Here is a 19,039-nt window from a genome sequence, read left to right as displayed (position 1 = left end):
CACCAGACAGTAGTATTCACAGTGTTTCCACATTAAATAGCTGGTTACTATAACTCAATCATATTAAGGAGCCCTGGTGGCACCATGGTTAAGAGCTCGGCTGCTAACCAAAAGGTCAGCAGTTCGAATCTACCAGTCGCTCCTTGGAAACCTTATGGAGCAGCTGTACTTTGTCCTATAGAGTTTCTATGAGTCGCGATGGCAACTGGCTTGGTTTTCTTTTTTTCGGCGGGGGGGGGGGGAATCATATTAAAGTGTGTGGAATTTTATTAAAAGTACATAAATTATTTTATATTGTTCTATATTTTTCCATGCCCCCATTTTTACAACAAGGAAAATGATATTGTGTAAGAATTTCCCCCTCAAAAAGAAAAATGTTACAGAGTCGGGTGAGCCCCATAAAATGGATTGTTAAAGGAATCCAAACACCAGGCCAGTAAGGAGAATTCCCAGCACATCCAGCCGCTCTTCGACAGGGACAAAAACGAGAAGTTGCGCTCACTCCACCACAAGTGTCTGTCTGGCTTTGCAGCCCCACCTCATCACGAAGGCAGTCAGCATTGTATGTAACACTTTGAAAATTTTAGAAGATTCTATTTAAGCTTATGGTGTTAGTATTTTTCTTGACATTGTTTTTATTAAAAACTGTTGTATGTAGTGCTCACACAAAGATGTTAATGTGTGTGCTATTAAGAATTGTGGAGAAATTGTTCACTAAAAAAAGCAGCTTAGATAAAGGAAACCTTATGAATATTACATATACTTTCCTGAAAACCAGGAAAAAAAAAAAATCATGTACTGTTTTGTCAAGATAATGGGGCATGCAAGTAATCCTTTTAGTTTTTTTATTTTTTTTTTAAGTGGTAAAGAGAGTAATTTGAATTGTTCTTTTAACAGCACAGTTCGACAATGCAATGAAATGTCAATACTTCAGAAAATGAATTAATGATAATTGTTAGGAATTATAGTCCAGGCAACCTCAGAAATTGGAATGCAAAGTAAGCTTTCCATTCTCTGTACCGATTTAACCACAGGGATGTTCTCAACCCAGCTAGCTTCTTTTAGTATTTAACTTTCCTCAAAACATTAAGGTATATGAGCATCTGAGGACTGAGAACCATAAATTAAAACCCCACTGTCGTAAGGAACAGGAAAGTGCATTGGTCAAAGGTGAGAAAAACCTTTTTAGTTTTATTCTTGGTGGAGAAGATGACTCAGTGGTCATCAAATCCTAAATGTTTAGCTTTGCTTCGGGTGATTTTGAAGGCGTCCCTTGGGGCCAAGTTTCTCTGCTTGTTACTCTGCCCACATCCAAACAATGATGATATCCGCACATAAATAGAATTATTTTAAGAAATGTTGAAGCTCTTGCAAGTATTATCCAATACTTAAGTTGACTGTTGGCCATTGGAAAAACCTCGCAAGATACAAAGTTTCAGAGAAACATTCCCAACCAGTTATGAGTCTGGGAAAGGAACTGGGTTACCTATAAAAGTGACTGTTAGTCCTCGTTAGTAAAATGAGAAAAGAAAGTGAAGTCACTTAGGTAGGATAAGATCTGGAAGGAGGAAAATGACTAGAATATGATTGTAGGATGCAAAAAAAATGGTCTTTTACCTGAAATGAAAGTCCCTGGGTGGTGCAGGCAGTTAAGTGCTTAGCCACTCGTTGAGAAGTTAGCAGTTTGTATCCACCCAGAGGCACCTTGGAAGAAAGCCCTGACAATCTCCTTTGAAAAGGTCACAGTCATTGAAAACCCTACTGAGCACAGTTCTACCCTGAAACACGTGGGGTCGCCATGGATAGGAGTCAGCCTGATGGCAGCTGGTTTGGTTTGGGGTTGGTACCTGACTTAAGAACCATAAGGGAGTAATTCAGAGGATAAGACTGGTGGACGGGGCTTTAAGAGAAACAAAGTTTGAATTCTCTCTCACCACAGAAGGCTGGCAGAGCTGCTGTCACTGAGTGTTCAAATCATACCACGAATTTCCACTCTAAGGTAGCTAACCACAAATAATTGGAACAATGCTGCTGCCGTTTGTTTTTAGAAATGGACAATATAAAATATTAGAAAATTTAGATTTTTATTCCTCTCTTCATGTCTAGACACCAAAACTCCATAAAAAGAATAGAGAAGTCTCAAAGATAACAGGTAGTTGACAAACGTAAGGTAAAAGCGATGCTGTCGGGTGTGTAGCTCAATCAGAGAACCTAAACTGGAGAGACAGAGGAGGGTTTAAGAGATGTTCAGGGGACCAAGCTTTGGGTGGCTCTGAATGTAAAAGTGAAATAGAGAGTTATGGTCAATGAACAAATAATTTAGGTCAGAGTTATTCTAAATTTGGGGGTGTCTTAGGCTGGAATCTCTAGAGAGGCAAAACTAGTAAAGCGTATAACTATATATACAGATTTATATTAAGGAAATTGCTCACGTGGTTGCAGAGGCTGGAACATCCCAAATCCATAGGTCAGGCTGGAAGCTTCACCTGATTCATGTAGCCTCAGGGGCTGGCAAACCCCAGGCAGACAGCAAGGCTGTAGCTCACAGACTGCGAAGATCGACAGATCCCAAGATTGGTAGGCAGGATGCCAGGTAAGCTGCTAGCTCCAGTCCCAAGAACCGGAGGTCAGATGAACAGGAGCCAGCTGCAGGATGCAGTGCCCACAAGCCTTGCCAGAGAGTTCACTTATATTCAAGGTAGGCCACACCCCCAAGAAAACTCCCTTTCAGCTGATTTGCTGCTCACAGCAGATCCCATCATGGAGGTAATCAGGTTATTATATGTGACTACCAGAGTACACCATAACTGCCAAACCACTGAGAATCATGGCCCAGCCAAGTTGACACATAACCTTAATGATCACAGGGGGATTTTTCCAGGTTCATATAGACAAATTACATAGCAGATTTAAAATTCTTAAAAAATGGCCTACCTTATGATAATTATTTGTTTTACTTTATGGAAAACAGAACTGATGCGATAGCCTTACCTTTTAATTGTGGAATCTACTTTGCAGTAGCTAAGATTCAACAGTGACATTCCAGGTAACCATGGCTGGTGGGGGCAGTTACTTCTGCCATGGAGAGAAAACGTATGTAGGTGGAAGTCACCCTGGAAGCCATATCTCTTATCAAAAGTAGAGTAAGATCATATGTCTTCCTGCCACAGAAGCCTGGCTCAGAAACGGATCAGAGGACAAATGAAAGTATAAGAAAGTTTGCTCCTCACAAATTAGCTTTGCTTTCTGAGAAAAACATTTTGCAAAATTGTTGAGAGGAAAACGATCTCCTTAGAAACGGCAGTTGACAAAGACCATGCATTTAAAAACTGATTTTGTTTAATTTTTCAAGCTAAGAAAACTGAACATTGTCTTGAGGTTATGTTACACTGTTAGAAGAAATGACTGTTCCAATGAAGATTACCCCAGGCTAGAGATAACGAGAGTTTCAGAAGATAAATAATTAAAAATATAAGAAAATCAAGACAGGGAATTGCCCTTTCTTCACACCTAGGTATTCAGTAAAGTAGAATGAATTATAGTTTGGTAAAGTGTAGCCAGGCAGCCTTTGGTTCTGTTGTACATAGGGTTTGTCTGAGTCGGAACCAACTCAATGACATCTAACAACAGCAACAAACGGTGTAGAGCTCTGATTCGGCAAGATAGACTCATTCTCAATTAATCTTTTTTTTTTTTAAATAATGTTAAAGAATCCTTCAAGGTATTATTTTACTTTGAAATCTGGAAGAGAAAGACTCTGGGTGACCACCACAGCCAGCCTGACACGTAGATGGTACTGGGTAAATGAATAGCAGTACGTAGGTCTCACCCTCCCCAGGTCTCTTCAGAGCTGAGTGTGCCATACACTGCATCTGGGCAGCTGGTGTAATGACACCAGAAAGGCAAGTTTTAAACGGAAAAACAAAAACTCCTCAATTTTCGTACCTCATAAAAGCTGGGTCCAAGCCCAAGGCCTTGTATGTAGTAGATAATCAATGGGTGATTGTTGAAATTCAGTTTCCATTTTTACATACTTTTAATATCTTTATGTTGTTGTTGTTAGTTGCTGTCAAGTTGATTCTAATTCATGGCAGCCACATGTGTTACAGAGAAGAACTACTTCACAGAGTTTTCTTGCCTGTAATCTTAACAGAAGTGGATTTCCAGGCCTTTTCTCCAAATTACCACTGGGTGGGTTTGAACTCACAACCTTTAGGCTAGTAGTCGAGCACAAACCATTTGTGCCACCAAGGGACCTATCTTTGCCTACACCCATTCATTATTTTGGGTGTAATCAGAACGTAGACCAGGATGTAGATATAATTTTGTTTTCTTTTTCGATTTGCCTACTAGAATCATAATAGTAATCAATAGTCTCTATGGCTGATTTGTGGAGTGCTGATGGTTTGGTGGAAGAATTATTGTCTTCCATGCAGAAGACCTGGGCTTGACTCCTGGCCAAGGAACCTCATGCACAGCCATCAGCCATCTGTCAGTGAAGGTTGTGTGTTGCTGTGGTGCTGAAGAGGTTTCAGTGGAACTTCCAGACACAGCTGGACTGGGAAGAACGGCCTGGGGATCTACTTCCAAAAATCAGCCAGTGGAAACCCTAGGGACCACAGCAGTCTGATCTGCAGCCAATCACGGGGATGACACAGGACTGGACATTGTTTAGTCCTCATGCTATTAAAAAGTAGTGCTCAGAGAATATCTCATTACAGACTTACTTTTTCCTTTGGTGGAAATTTTTGCCCAGAATAAATTAGTATTAGTTATTGAGTTTATCTAAGAATGTAAATATTTTAGTGATTATTAAAATTGCTTTACAAGGTGCTTTCTCTTCAGTCTGTACCAGCACACACTGAGATAGAATTTATGCAAGATCAGCTTCAAATGAGAACTCCCGAGTGTGTTTGTGCGGGAAGAGGGCAGTGCCAGGCAGATGTCCCCAGTTAGAAACCACGCGGTTGTCTAGTTTATTCAGATTACCGTGCTGTGTAACTTCATGCGGAGAAGACATAAACAGAATGCACCGTCTCTGTCATTAAGCTTGCCATCAAGTTTGGGAGACTAAACTTGTTTCATTAAATTACTATTCTCAGAGCAGAGCCTGCGATGCAGCAACGTGGAGTTGGTGGGAAGGAAAGGGAGCATGATGGGAAATAGGACAGTGATCCTTACCCTCAAGGAGTCAGCCATATAGTTGGTTGATTGGAGTCAGTGGAGTGATAAGTACTCCATGTGGTTACAAATGAGCTTACTGTATAAGTGTTGTAAATTGCAAGCTTCTAGAACAGTGAACTTTCACACTATATAGGCCATCCTATCGGTCTTATGTGATTTAGCAAAATTGTCGTGAAAGAGCTGGAGTACAGTGAGTTCTTTTTTTTTTTTAAACCATATTGCTACAATTTCAAGGACCTTCTTGGCATTATCTGAGGTACTTTAGAGACCCTGAGGACTGTAGGTTTGGAACCACTATTGGTGGGAAGGGTGAATATTGGGCCTCTGTAATCAAAGGGAACTCGTTACCTTGAAAATCTATTAGGTGCTTGTCTTAGTCTTCTAGTGCTACTATAACAGAAATACCACATGTGGATGGCTTTAACAAAGAGAAGTTGATTGTCTCACAGTCCAGTAGGCTAGAAGTCCAAGTTCAGGGTGCCGGCTCCAGGGGAAGACTCTCTCTCTGCCGGCTCTGGAGGAAGGTCCTTGTCATCAGTCTTCCTTTGGTCTGGGAGCAGCTCAGCTCAGGACCCTCGAGTCCAAAGGACACGCTCTGCTCCCGACACTGCTTTCTTGGTGGTAAGAGGTCCCCATGTCTCTCTGCTCGCATCTCTCTTTTATATCTCAAAAGAGATTGGCTTAAGACACTACCTAATCTTGTAGACCTCATCAGTATAATTGGTGATAGTCCATTTTATTACACCATAGTCATAGGATTTACAGCACACAGGAAAATCACACAATACTGAGAATCGTGGCCCAGCTAAGTTGACAGATATTTGGGGGGAACACAATTCAATCCATGACAGTGCTTAGTTGGGGAGACACAATTCAATCCATGACAGTGCTTAGTTGGGGAGACACAATTCAATCCATGACAGTGCTTAATAAATGTTTTGAGTTGGTGATGAAGATGTTAGCAGTTCTCCGAAAGTGCAATTCCGCTAGCCCTTCTCTAGCTTTAAAGGTTGAAAATTCCATCAAGGACGTGAAGAGCAGGTTCTGGAACACCTGTGGACAGGTATTTCCTGCAAGTGGTGGGAGGGGCCAAAACGGCTTCATAGTCCTCAGGGTTAGGAGACTGGTAAGTGGAAGAATATGGCAGGGAGAAGGGAGAGAAAAGGAAAGCTGACTTAAAGGAGCTGTGCAACAGGTATCCGGTCCTTCCCATTGAGGCCGAGATTCAATAGCATCAGAGGCTTCTTGGAATAAAGAGGAGGCTCTACACAGACTAAAAAGTTTGTGGAAATATATTCTGAACTTTTCCTATGAATAGACCTAGCTGTGAATAAATTTTATTCATTGGCTACATCTTCCTGCTGAGAGGAACGGGATTAATCCAACAGAGTTGGTCAGGAAGCAGATCTTTTTACTTGAGCACGCAGTGAAAACATGATTGATTTTCTGGCATTCATTCATTCATTTGTTTAGCAAGTACTTATTGAATGCCCAGTCTGTATACTCCTCTAGGTGCTGGGAATACTGAGCAGAAGGTGGCAGATATTTTCCCTCTACTGCCAGGAAGCCAGGATAGCAATGAAGCCAGTAATTATAATACATGGGGATGAGAGTGATACTAGGAAAGTAGAGAGTGCGATAGGTAAAAATAACAGATGATCCTTGTGTTAGTTTCCTAGAACTGCCATAACAAGTACCCAAAAATGGGTGGCTTAAAACAACACAGTTCTGGAGGAAAGAAGTCCAAATTTAGGGTGTCAGCAGAGCCATTCCCTCTCCAAAGGCTCTAGGATAAGGTCTTTCTTTGTCTTTCCCAGCTTCTGGTAGCCTCAGGCTACAGCAATGTAACTCCAATCTCTGCCTCCATCTTCATAGGCTGTCCTCTCTGTGTCTCTACACTTGTGCCTCTTCTCCGCTTTCTATAAAGACACCACTTATGTTGGATTAGGACCTACCCTACTCCAGTACGGCCTTACGTTAATTTAACTGATAACATCTTCAAAGACCCTATTTCCAAACAAGATCATGTACACAGGTACTCGGGCCTAGGACTTCAACATGTCTTTTGCGGGGGATACAACTCAATCCATTACAACCCTAATGTAGCCCAAGAGAATTTCTAATTTAATATAAATAGTTACTATCTCAGGGTTGGCAGTTCCAATCCACCAGGCGTTCCTTGGAAACTCTATGGGGCAGTTCTACTCTGTCCTATGAGGTCGCTATGAGTCGGAATCAACTCAACGGCACTGGGTTCTGGGATCTCAGGTGTTGTTAGGTGCCATTGAGTTGGCCATGGAATATGCATGTTGCTTCCTGCCCTTGCTCGTGATATACTGGTTAAACCAGCCTGCCTCTTCCCGTCTCTTCTCTCTCTCACTCATGCATAGGTACAGTTCCTGCAGTGCTTCTTCCATCTGTCCTCCTTCATTAGTTCCTTATCCTTCTGCAGCCCCCCTTCTCTTTTAACATTAATAAACTACTACTAATGTTATTCACTGATGTTTCCAACCACTAGATCACCAAAATCTTTTTGTTTGTTTTAGTCACTTCTAATGAAAACCTTCCTAAACTGAAACCCGTACCTTCCCTTCTCTCTTATACCCTCGTCTGCAGTTTCACTTCAGTTGAGGGCCGGTGAACATCTTTGTGAATAGAAGCGGTTTACCCACCTTTCTTGTCTGTGGGACTCTCGGTGACTCTACTAAATGACCCAGACGAGGTGTCGTTTCATTTTTTTGTTTCTTTATTGACGGTGATGGGGATGAGTTCTTGTGTAAATCTGAAAAATGACTTTTCTTTCTCGTTTCTTACTATCCTGTCAGCTCTCATGCCACGTGATTATCGGTCTATCTTTTCATAGTTCTGCATTCCTTTCCTTCTTTACAAATCAGATCACCTGGGCTGCGAGGACTGTGTGAAAGTTGAGATAGTTGGAATCCCAGTGAAGGGCTCTTCCTTGAGTCAACTGCATGAGCTGCAGAAACACCCATTGTGATCCTTTAGGAGCTGATTTTGCTCATGTTTTGGTTCTTAGCTTTGCTCCTCTTAAGTGAAGTAGGTTGCTAGGTGCTGTCGAGTTGGTTCCAACTCATAGTGACCCTGTGTACAACAGAACAAAACACTGCCCAGTCCTGCACTATCCTCACAATTGTTGTTGTGCTTGAGCCCATTATTGTGGCCACTGTGTCAATTCATCTCATTGAGGGTCTTTGCCTTTTTCACTGACCCTCTGCTTTACAAAGCGTGATGTCCTCCAGGGACTGGTGATAACATGTCCAAAGTATGTGAGACATAGTCTCACCATCCTTGCTTCTAAGGAGCATTCTGGCTGTACTTCTTCCAAGACAGATTTGTTCATTCTTCTGGCAGTCCATGGTGTATTCAGTATTCTTCCAAGGAGCACTCTGGCTGTGCTAAGTTATAAGGAACAAATATTATATTTGACTAAAGTGCAGAAATTTTTTTTAATAAAAACCCAGTGAAACAGACTTTTTAATCTGGAAGGAGTCGTTTTAATTGTCTAGATCATTACAAGCATTAACATTTCAATGCAGAGAAATTTTACTTATATAAATGAGATATTCTTAGAATCTTAGCTTTGAATTTCTTTGAAAAGAAAAAGCACCTTCTGGGTTCAAATATACACTTTCATCACCACTAAAAGATAAATGTCTGTACTTTAGGACACTGTGTGTTATTTGAAGAATAAGAAATACATCATCATAAACAATTCTATACGGTTAAAATAGTTTTTAAAAAGGAATGGGAGTAATTCTTCTTTGTTTGATTGCCTTAGTTTGATTGTATTTGTATCTGTGTGTATCTGTGTGAAAGACAGATTCTTTTTTCCTTTTTTTTTGTTCTTATTGTCAAGCTTTGAACGAGCAGTTTTGTCCCTAAGTCTAATAGCATCAAGTGTACTAGAAAGTAGAGGGCACAGGAAAGAGGAAAAAGATACCATTATTGGTTTAGATGAGTCAACCTAGTACATATTTATGAGTCAGCTTTCATTTTTTCCAGCATGTTTGTATAATTAAGGCAATGGACCCTCAACCTAATGTGCTCTGCCATCCGGTGGGTTTTCATGTAATATGGATTTGCCTGGCAGCCCTTCAGAGATGTTTAGTTCTTACAAAGCTAAGATTTTCCTGGGGAGGCAGAATAATGTGCTAGACCTGACCAGCCACATTGGAATCCCGACTCTCCCACACGATCACTGTCTGTGTTAAGGCAATTTTTTTTTTTTTTTACCTCTCTGTCCTCAGTTTCTTTTTTGTAAAATGGAGGTGTAATAGGATCCTCCTCATAGAGTTGTCATAAGCATTAAATAAGTTAAAAGTTTTTACAGAGCAATGCCTAGCACGTGGTAACTACTGTACACTCACAGAAAATGGTACGCAATCCCATGATACAGACCTGTGTTAACAGCGAGAGCCCTTTTTATCATGATAAATGTTTTTGGAGTTCTACTATGAATTCATTATTGTATTTTACTGTATTACTCTAACTTTTAATAATCATAATTTTTTAGCAATTTAACTGTAAGTGTAACTAATAAGTTCCATTTGTCTGATAATAAATGTAAACGTGAGTACTTTCTTGCCTTGGCCTTCTTCTGGCTGATGCAATGCAGCAGTGTACCTAGCCAGGGTGACTGTTCAGCCCGTGTTTATTATGTTTGCCTTCAAGGTGCTCAAAGCACACGCTGCCTTAAACATGTCTATAACTTAGGGTTTGGGCAAACCACGGCCCTTCTGCTGAGATGTACAGAACTGAGCAGTGCTGCTGTTGGATGCTTGCTTAGAGAATGTGAACTGTATTTCGGGGAGACTACTCTATTTGGTGATTTTTCTACCACTTATTCCTATATGTGGTAGTCTCCTTTAAGCTCTCAAAGTACCCTTGGCTGGTGCTCTTGAGTTGATTCTGACTCACAGCAACCCCATGTGACAGAGTAGAACTGCCCCATAGGGTTTTCTTGGCTGTAATTTTATGGGAACAGATCTCCAGGTCTTTCTTCTGTGGAGCCGCTGTGGGAGTTCCAACCACCAGCCTTTTGGTTAGCATCCAAGGGCTTCGCCTTTGAGTCTGCAGAGTTTCTTCTCTTGGAATTAGCAACTGCTAATTTGTAATTGTATAGTCCTTTATAGTTTAATAATATTTATGCCTATATCTATTAATTTCACTTCTTTCTCTTGTAAAATAGGTTATTATTACCTATTTTATACATAAGTAATGGGAAGCTCAAAAAGATTAAATATAAATGATACAGCTAGAATGCAAGCCTTCTCCCACCCCCAACCCCCAGTTTCCTGACAATTTCCATTGGTTACTGTAGCCCTTGCCATCTCCAAAGGTTACCTTTCACCCTTTGGGATGCACTAGAGAAATTAGACAAAAAATATGTCCACAACATTGGGTAAGAATCCCAGCCTCTGGGAGAGATGTAGTGTAATTAAAGATTAGAAATTAAAGAAGTTTATGGACTCAGATAAGTCAGAGCTTTTCTTGCATTTTGCCTTTGCCTAACTTGTAGGAATCACTAATTTGTAGAAGCCCGTGCCTAGACAGAAAGCTTTGTGTGTGTGCCATTAGGCAACCCGAGAGATCATGGTGACTTTGTGCAACTTACTTCTCAAGAAACTTCAGATTGAGTCCAAGGGAGGTTTCCAGTCTTTGCTGAATTTATCATAACCACTTAAGTTTCAAATTTCAATAGAGAGACGATTAGAATGTTTGAAGAACTTTCTACCCGGGTGTCAATACTCAGGTGCTTCTTTGCCATGAAAAGGCAGAGATTACCTGAATGTGCAGAAAGAGCAAACAGTGTGGCTACTGGGAACCCTACTGAGTCTGAAAACCATGGGGATCAGAGAAAAATTTCGGTGTCTACAAAAACTGAAAATGTTCACTCATTTGACTCAATGGCTCCATTTTTGATAACATTTATACTTTTGCAAAGATACAGTTATAAGAATATTCACAGAAGTATTATTTTAATAGCAAAAAAAAAAGGAACCTACCCAAATATCTATCAATAGGAGAATATTTAAATTATTTCATGTCCATACATCCTGTGGAATGTTCATCAGCTGATACAAACTACAAGGTAGGATAATGGAAACTAACATGGAAAGACAGCTAAACCTGGTTAAGTGGAAAAAGCAATTTGCAAAACTATGTTTAATATAAAACCACTTTTACAAAAATATTAATGATGATCATAATGAAGGAGGAAGAAAATCAGTTGAGTCTCCGTAGAGAGAGATAAAAAATGATTGGAGGTGTATGTGCTGTCCTATTGCTGACGGCCACTATTGAGGTCTGAGATGACAGTGAACATGCATTTTCAATAATACATATATTCATTTAGCAGGTATTTACTGAAAGACTTCTACATGGCAGGTACTGTTCTAGGTGCTGAGGATACTCAAAAAGTTTACCTTCTAGTTGGAGGGGATAGGAAATAGATTTTTCTTTAATAGATAGAAATTAAGAATTTCTATCTACTAAAAATGGAGCCCTGGTTGCGCAGTAGTTAAGAGCTTGGCTGCTAACCAAAATTTCAGCAGTTCGAATCCATCAGCCCCTCCTTGGAAACCCTATGGGGCAGTTCTACTCTGTCCTATGGCGTCACTGAGTCAGAATAGACTCGAAAGCAATGCGTTTTGTTGTTGTTGTTAATGAATAAAGTATGGGCCCTTCTCCCAAAAACTTAGTTTAAACAGTAAGACAGACAAGTAAACAGAAAACATAAACTGTGGAAGCGTTTATTTATAATAAAAGAGTGTATGGAATTTGTAGGGAGTCAATTCTCAGTAACCCCATGTTTGTTACCACTGATCAGCACTGCCTATGCTTTTTAATCTGAGAGTCTCCCCCGGTCCCCCTCAAAAAAAAAAAAAAAAAACCCCACAGAATTTAGCATTGAACAATCACTTTTATGTCTAAGTATAGTTGAACATTGTCCCTTACAGGAATAAGTGTCTCCAAGTTAAATTGCTATAAATTTAGCACCTCCTTCTCTGCAGGTTTCCTCTCAGTTGCCTCATGGCTAAGGAATGCTTGATCTTGCCAGTTATGTGTGCCACAACGTTCTCATTTTTCCAGCTTTACTTTTTTCAGAGCCAGACTCAGATAACAAGCAATTATTTTTTGTTAGGGCGATATAAATAAATAAAAGAACTTTTAAAATGAAAAGTAGATCATCCGATGTGTGTGTATGCATGACCATGGATGCGTGAGGAAGCGTTGACCTGCTGTGTGTCACCCTCCAAAGATCCTTAAACAGTGTCCATTCTGTGTTTATGTAAACACACACGTGTGCACACGTGCACAGCTGGTATCTATGGCTACCCACGTATTTGTAAGAAGCTGTTTAAACATGCATACATACATGTACCCTCTTCTGGTTCTAATCTTCAGTGTAAAAATTTAGACAACATTAGTTATATTTCCACATCAGAGTTGAAAACAGCAATCAGCAGAGCTGTGGTTTTTTGCTTGCCTGGGAAGGGATTATAGCTGCACCATCCTGCGTGTATCCCTTGGGGAAGAGGCCTGTTTCACAGCTGAGGAAATGGCCACTCAGAGAGTTGTGTGCCTTAATTGATTCTTATAAACAGTAATTAAGAAACTATGCCTTGGACTCATTCGCTCCCCAGCTGACCTCAGAATAGACTTTCCAGTTCTCATTTCTTTGCTCTCCCTGAAAATAGAAACAAAATATTTTATTGCTTATTCAGGACACAAATGAAATGAACGAAAGATAAGCCACAGAGAACATTCACCGCCGTGTTGGTGTCTCTTTCTTTCCTCTGCATGTGTGCTCCAGGTGGGAGAATTCAGGGCTCATGCCGCTGAGTGGACAGCCAATGTCACAGCTGAATTCAAAGAGACCAGGAGGCGGCTAAGCGTGGAGATTTATGACAAATTCCAGCGTGCCACCTCCATTAAACGGAAACTCTCAGCAGAACTAGCCGGAAACAACAATCAAGAGCTGACTCCTTGTAGGAGGACCCTGTCCGTGAACCACCTGACCAGCGAGAGGGATGTCTTGCCTCCCTTACTGAAGACTGAAAGTATTTATCTGAATGGTTTGACACCACATTGTGCTGGTGAAGAGATTGCTGTTATTGAGAACATTAAATAGCTCTGTCTTTGAAGAGCCTTAGGCATAGCCATAGGTGAGGACTTCCTTATGTTCTTTATGACTGTTGCTGGTAGCATTTCTTAAACTGTGCATGAGCTCAAAGCGGGGGGGGGGGGCGGGGGGAAAACAAATAGATAACACCCATCATGGTCATCTACCATCAAGAGAATTTGGAATTCTGAGCCAGCACTCTCTTTTCCATGATGCTTGTTGAATGGCCCACTGCCTTGGACAAGTGGGAAACAAGCAACGTCTGATGCCTTTTCGTGCCCAGACTGTTTTCCCCTCTTTTTTCCTAATGTGCCAAAAGGCCTCCGAATGAGTTATAATTGTTTCTGGTAATGATGTAGCTTTGAGGGATCAGCCCTTAACTTTTCAGGGTCTACCTAACTGAGCCTAGATGTATGGACCATTTATGGACCATTTATGGATGACAACATTTCTTTTTGTGAATGGCAAGAAATTCTTATGCATCCTTTTACCTGAGAAATTTCTGTCAGTGCCTTATTTTATGAAGAAACAGAACCTCCCTAGCTAATGTGTGGTTCTCCTTCCCCACTCCACCCCTAGGCTCACTTCTGCAGTCCCAGTACTCCCATTTCAGTACCACACCCTGTAGGAAAGAGTGTGTAAAATGACTGAAGTGAGGATGCCTGAAGAACGAATAGATGCCAGGTTAGAGGGACATTGAAGCAGCCCTCAGAAACCATAGCGTTAAAGGCACTGCAGAGAAACGAGGTGCAATGATGGCCCCTCTGAGTATTTACTTGACTCAGGTACCAATGGTACATAAATACCGTGTAATTATTACCAGGCCTGTTACATTGGCTGCTCCCCAGTTTTTCCTGGCAGTAGTTGGAATTTATTTACCATTTAGTAATAAAGATACATTTTTTTAAAAGATGGAAGAAGAAAATCCATGCATATAAATGATCTGACAGAAGAAAGCTGTTAAAAATGGTTGTTACTGAAGATGATTTGTGACAGTTGGTATAAATGGCCATGCTGATGAAAAGAAGATAGCAAACGATGTTACAAGCACTTGCTAATAAACATTCTACTGCCAGCATCTATTTGCTTTTTGATGTACAAGAGGCTGATGTGACTTTTTTCCTTGTGTGACTTTTGCCAGAGAAGGGAGGTGAGGCGGCCTTGGCCTTCTGCAGTCGTTCCTCTGGATTTGGGACTGAGTGTGAGAGCAGTTGAAACTGGGATCACTGTGACTTTGTACATGGAGGAGAAATGCGGATTGCGGGCGAAACTCATCTCTGCCGTTAGAGAAAAAATTAGAGAAAAAGAGGTTATAGCACAATTTAAACCTGGAGAGGTTTTGTTTTTCTTTTTAGATAGAAAAGGCTGACGAGCATTTTTAGTTTAATTTTATAGCCTGTAATTCTTTGGATGTTTCCAAGATTCAGAAGAAATTCAGTAAAAGCACCCAGTAGATTGCTGCCTTTTCCTTTATTTTCATACTTAGGTCTGTTGAACATTGTATATATGATTTTTAAAATATGGAAAGAAAAATGATTTCCCAAAATATAATTGTAAAACTGATTTCTCTCTCTTTCTTTTGGTATCTGAATAAGCAGCATTCAGATTAAAGTCCTAAAAAGCAAGCCCATGAGTATCATATAAATAAATAAATAAATAAATAAATAAATGCTTATTTTCCAAAATTTAAATTTAAGCTAGAAATGTAAATATTCAGTTAACTTGTTGAAGGTACTTTTATAAATTAAAAAAAAAAAAATCTAACCAAAATTTTAGAAAGCCAGGCTCTTTTAGAAAGAAAGCTACACCCATTTCCTCAGCACCTGCTCTGAAAGCTCACATGGTGGGCTGCACCATGCGTAAACTGTGAATTGTATTGACGAATAAAGTTTGTACTTAAAGCCAGCATTTTCTGAGTCTCCTGCTTGTTGCCGAGAATTTAGATCTGACTCTGACTAAACAGAGCGCCAGGATGTCATTTTCATTCTGTGCTTTTTATGGCTTCTTCGTTAGCAATTTCAAGGAAGATTTTGATGCGCTATTCCTGCCCTCTTGATAAACGTGTGGAATGTTCTTAATGGTGGCTGCTAATCAAAAGCAAACATCCTACAATTCTGTTTTGAAATATGACCTTTAAAATAGCATATAAACATAAGATTGTGTCTAGTAAATTATATCTATATCCAGTTTTATCACTGTTAGATTTGTCTTGACAATGAAGTGGACTGAATGCTGAACACGGGCACCTGAAGGTTATCTGTCGTAAGAAGAAAATCAGGCATTTCAGTAATATTGAAGCCTAAAGAAGGAAATTGCAAACCCGTCTTCTAAACCCCATATTGCAAATATTTGGACAATATACCTTGTCAGTAACCAAAACCAAACCAAATCCACTGCCATCGAGTCGATTCCGACTCATAGCGACCCTATAGGACAGAGTAGAGCTGCCCCATAGTGTTTCCAAGGAGCAGCTGGTGGATTTGAACTGCCGACCTTTTGGTAAGCAGCCATAGCTTTCAGCCACAGTGCCACCAGAGCTCCACCTTGTCAGTAGCTTACGTAAATTTATTTATTCATCTCTAAGCACCTCAGTAAGGAGTCCTGGTGGCACGGTGGTTAAGCATTCGGCTGCTAACAAAAAGGTCAGCAGTTCAAATCCACCAGCTGAGCCTTGGAAACCCTATAGGGCAGTTCTACTCTGTCCTATAGCATCACTATGATTCAGAATTTACTCAACAGCAGTGGGTTTGGTTTTGTTTTCTCAAGCTTTATTTAATTTTTGCAGAGAGAATATGGATAAAAAATTTTATATAGTCTACAATTTTCTAGTGAGTTTATTTCTTCATTGGACCAGTTTAAAAGTGAGTAGCTTTACCCGGAAGTATATTGGGAGGAAAATTAAGTGCTAGAACTAGCAAGGATCAGGAATAACCTGATATGTGTTCTTAGACAAGGATCCTAGGCAATGCTCTCTATCCACCTTACAACTACTAAATATTAACGTGGATCCTCGGAGTTCTTTCACTTTTTTATGTAAATCCATATACTTAGCTACGTAGTTCATTTCATGCACTTTTCCCCCTACATTTTACTTCTCCAATACAGAAAAAAGTAAAACTGCTGAAGCAAAGAAGGAGTTGAATAAGTTGCCGTTTCCCCTTCAAAAAATAAAATGAGATTAGCGTGTTGGGCTTTGTTTATTTCTCAAGTTGTAAGGGATGCCTGGCGTATAAGAAAGAGTAAATTACACCTACCTATGTCAAAAATAAGTAGAATTCGTTGATTCTTGAAGCTAGAAATCCAAAGAAACTAAAAGAAATTTTAGATAAAACACCAAAAAAAAAAAAAAAAGTTTAGACATTCTGAAGACTTGAGATAATTGTTTATGCCTAAGAACTGGAGGTCTAGGTCAAATTTTGTTTTTGTTTCTTAATTTTTTTCCCTTTTAGTAAAATAATAACTTTTTAGTGGTGTGAGTTCCTTATTAAAGTGTGATTCTAAAATTGCTTTTGTATAAAGTGTAAGATGTCTCTGAATACTCAACCCTATTAAAATTATGGTTCATTATCGTATGAATTTTGCTACAGCTTGTGTTTACTCAATGTCTTATTATTGACAAACATACCAGCTTGCACATCCTCATGTGGCCAGTGCCATGGTGGCATGGTGTAAAGATGATAACTTTTGATGGAAACTTTTGGGGTCACTTTTTGTGGTTAAACTAATAAGGGGGAAACTTTCACAAGCGCTGGGCGATTCCTTTAATCCCACCCCAATTCAATGATTTATACCCCTTTTGTTTCACATATGGTGACTTTCTCATCCATGTTTTAACTGTCGTTGTTAGTTGTCTTGGGTCAGCTCCAACTCATGGCGACCTTCTGTATAACAGAATGAAATGTTGCCTGGTTCTGTGCCACGTTCATGATCATTGGTATATTTCAATTTCTCTTCCCTAAAAAACAGGGATCAGTTCAATGGACCAGGAATTTTGACTCCCCTCTTTTGTTTTAACTCAGTACCATTTCTTTACTAAACTCCCTATTTTACTGTTTCTAAAGCCATTTATTATTTTCCTAGTATTAGTACTATACAGTACTTTTCTGTATCATGCTTGTCTCAATTTATAGGTATTTTTTTTTCTTTTTATTGGGCGTTCCTTTCCAGAGTATTTTTGTACATTTACCAAAATCTCACCGCCTAGTCTTTAGTCTGTTTCCACTGTCCCTTAGACTTGAATTTCTCTCTGTGCCCTAGATCCATCTAGCCGTCATTGAACATCTCCACTTCTCAGAGGCATCTCAACATATCCAAGACCAGTTGCATAACCTTTCCTCAGATCTGGCCCTCTTCATCACAAGGCTTTGCTATCTGGAATGCTCACTCTTCTCTTGTTCCTCAAGCTTTTTCTGCCTAACAAACTCCTACTTAACCTTTAGAACCCACCTCGGGTATCACTTTTTCTGATAAGCTTTCCCTGACACTAGGTCAAGTGCCTCAGTAATATGACCTCATAAAGCCTTGTTAATTCCCCTCAGTTCATGGTTGGTATTTGTCACTATTCTTATTTGATTAATATCTACCTTTCCTGTTAGAATGTAATTCATTTGTTTTAGCTGACTGTTTTATTCCCAGAGCCTAGGAAAGTACATATAGTAGGTGCTCAATACATATATGATGAATAAATGTGTGCAGATAAAAACATAGGTTTAACTGTTGTAACCATCTGAAGAGGAGCCCTTGTGGCCCAACAGTTAAGTGCTCAGCTGCTAACCAAAAGGCTGATGGTTCGAACCCACCAGCTACTCTGTGAGACAAAGACCTGGCGATCGACCTAGTGATCTGCTTCCATAAGAAAGAAAACACTACGTGTCACATGAGGTCTCTGTGAGTCGGAATCAATTCGATGGCACCTATCAACAACAACCGTCTGAAGTATCCTTGTGAGTAAGTATCCTAAATTTTCTCAGCTCCACAAATAAATTTACCAGTCCTACTGGCTTAGTAGTAAATGTGATACAAAGAGCAGTTATTTCCCCTATTAACTAAATAACAAGCTGGTACTAGTGTGTGTATATATATATCGTTTATATTTATATATAAATGTATATATGTATTTTCAACTTGAGGGACTGATAGTTTCTCATTATACATACACAGTTATGCCTTATAAGCAAGGGTTCCGTTTTAATTTCCAAATTTTGACTCGTGAGAGATGCTAGCAAAGCTTTTCAATTATAATTTATTTAAAAATTTACTTTAAAACTTATTTTCTAATTCTGTTAAACAGATGCCTTTTACTACTAGAAAGCTAAAGGCACATTTACTATCTTTCAGACTTAAGAAAATTGATGATGAGTCTTTGAAGAAATCCTTTATTTAGCACACCTTGTACCGTATCCAGGAGTGAATGTTAGCTACTTACGTGGCATAATTTTAAAATTATCCCATAGAATAAACATTAGTTTCTGTTTAGTTGATGCCTGACTTTGGTAGATAATGCTGCTTTTCACACTATACAATTAGAAGAGTTTCTGGGTGATTTTTATTATTCTATACACTATGTTTAAAAAACATTTAGATTTTTAAAATTGTTGACATTAGACTGGATATTTCTGGATTTTTTCTTTAAAAAAATTTAAGCAAGCATCACTAAGTGGTGCTATCTGACCCAGATTCAGTTTTTGCCATCACCTAAGTCCTTCAGGG

The 19,039-nt window shown here is 39.6% G+C and overlaps 1 protein-coding gene across 1 annotated transcript in view; it reads left to right on the top strand.

The window, feature by feature from the left end:
- The window catches only part of KCNK2 (potassium two pore domain channel subfamily K member 2), a 140,340-nt gene extending 126,917 nt beyond the window's left edge, over positions 1-13,423 (top strand). The window contains exon 8 of the mRNA XM_064276955.1: positions 13,022-13,423. Coding sequence (XP_064133025.1) covers positions 13,022-13,339 — 318 coding nt within the window. The 3' untranslated portion in view covers positions 13,340-13,423. The remainder of the gene's footprint in view (positions 1-13,021) is intronic.
- Positions 13,424-19,039: the final 5,616 nt, after the last annotated feature.

The sequence above is a fragment of the Loxodonta africana genome, chromosome 25, assembly GCF_030014295.1.
Source record: "Loxodonta africana isolate mLoxAfr1 chromosome 25, mLoxAfr1.hap2, whole genome shotgun sequence".
NCBI lineage: Eukaryota > Metazoa > Chordata > Mammalia > Proboscidea > Elephantidae > Loxodonta > Loxodonta africana.
This window is presented reverse-complemented; position numbering and strand designations above follow the sequence as displayed.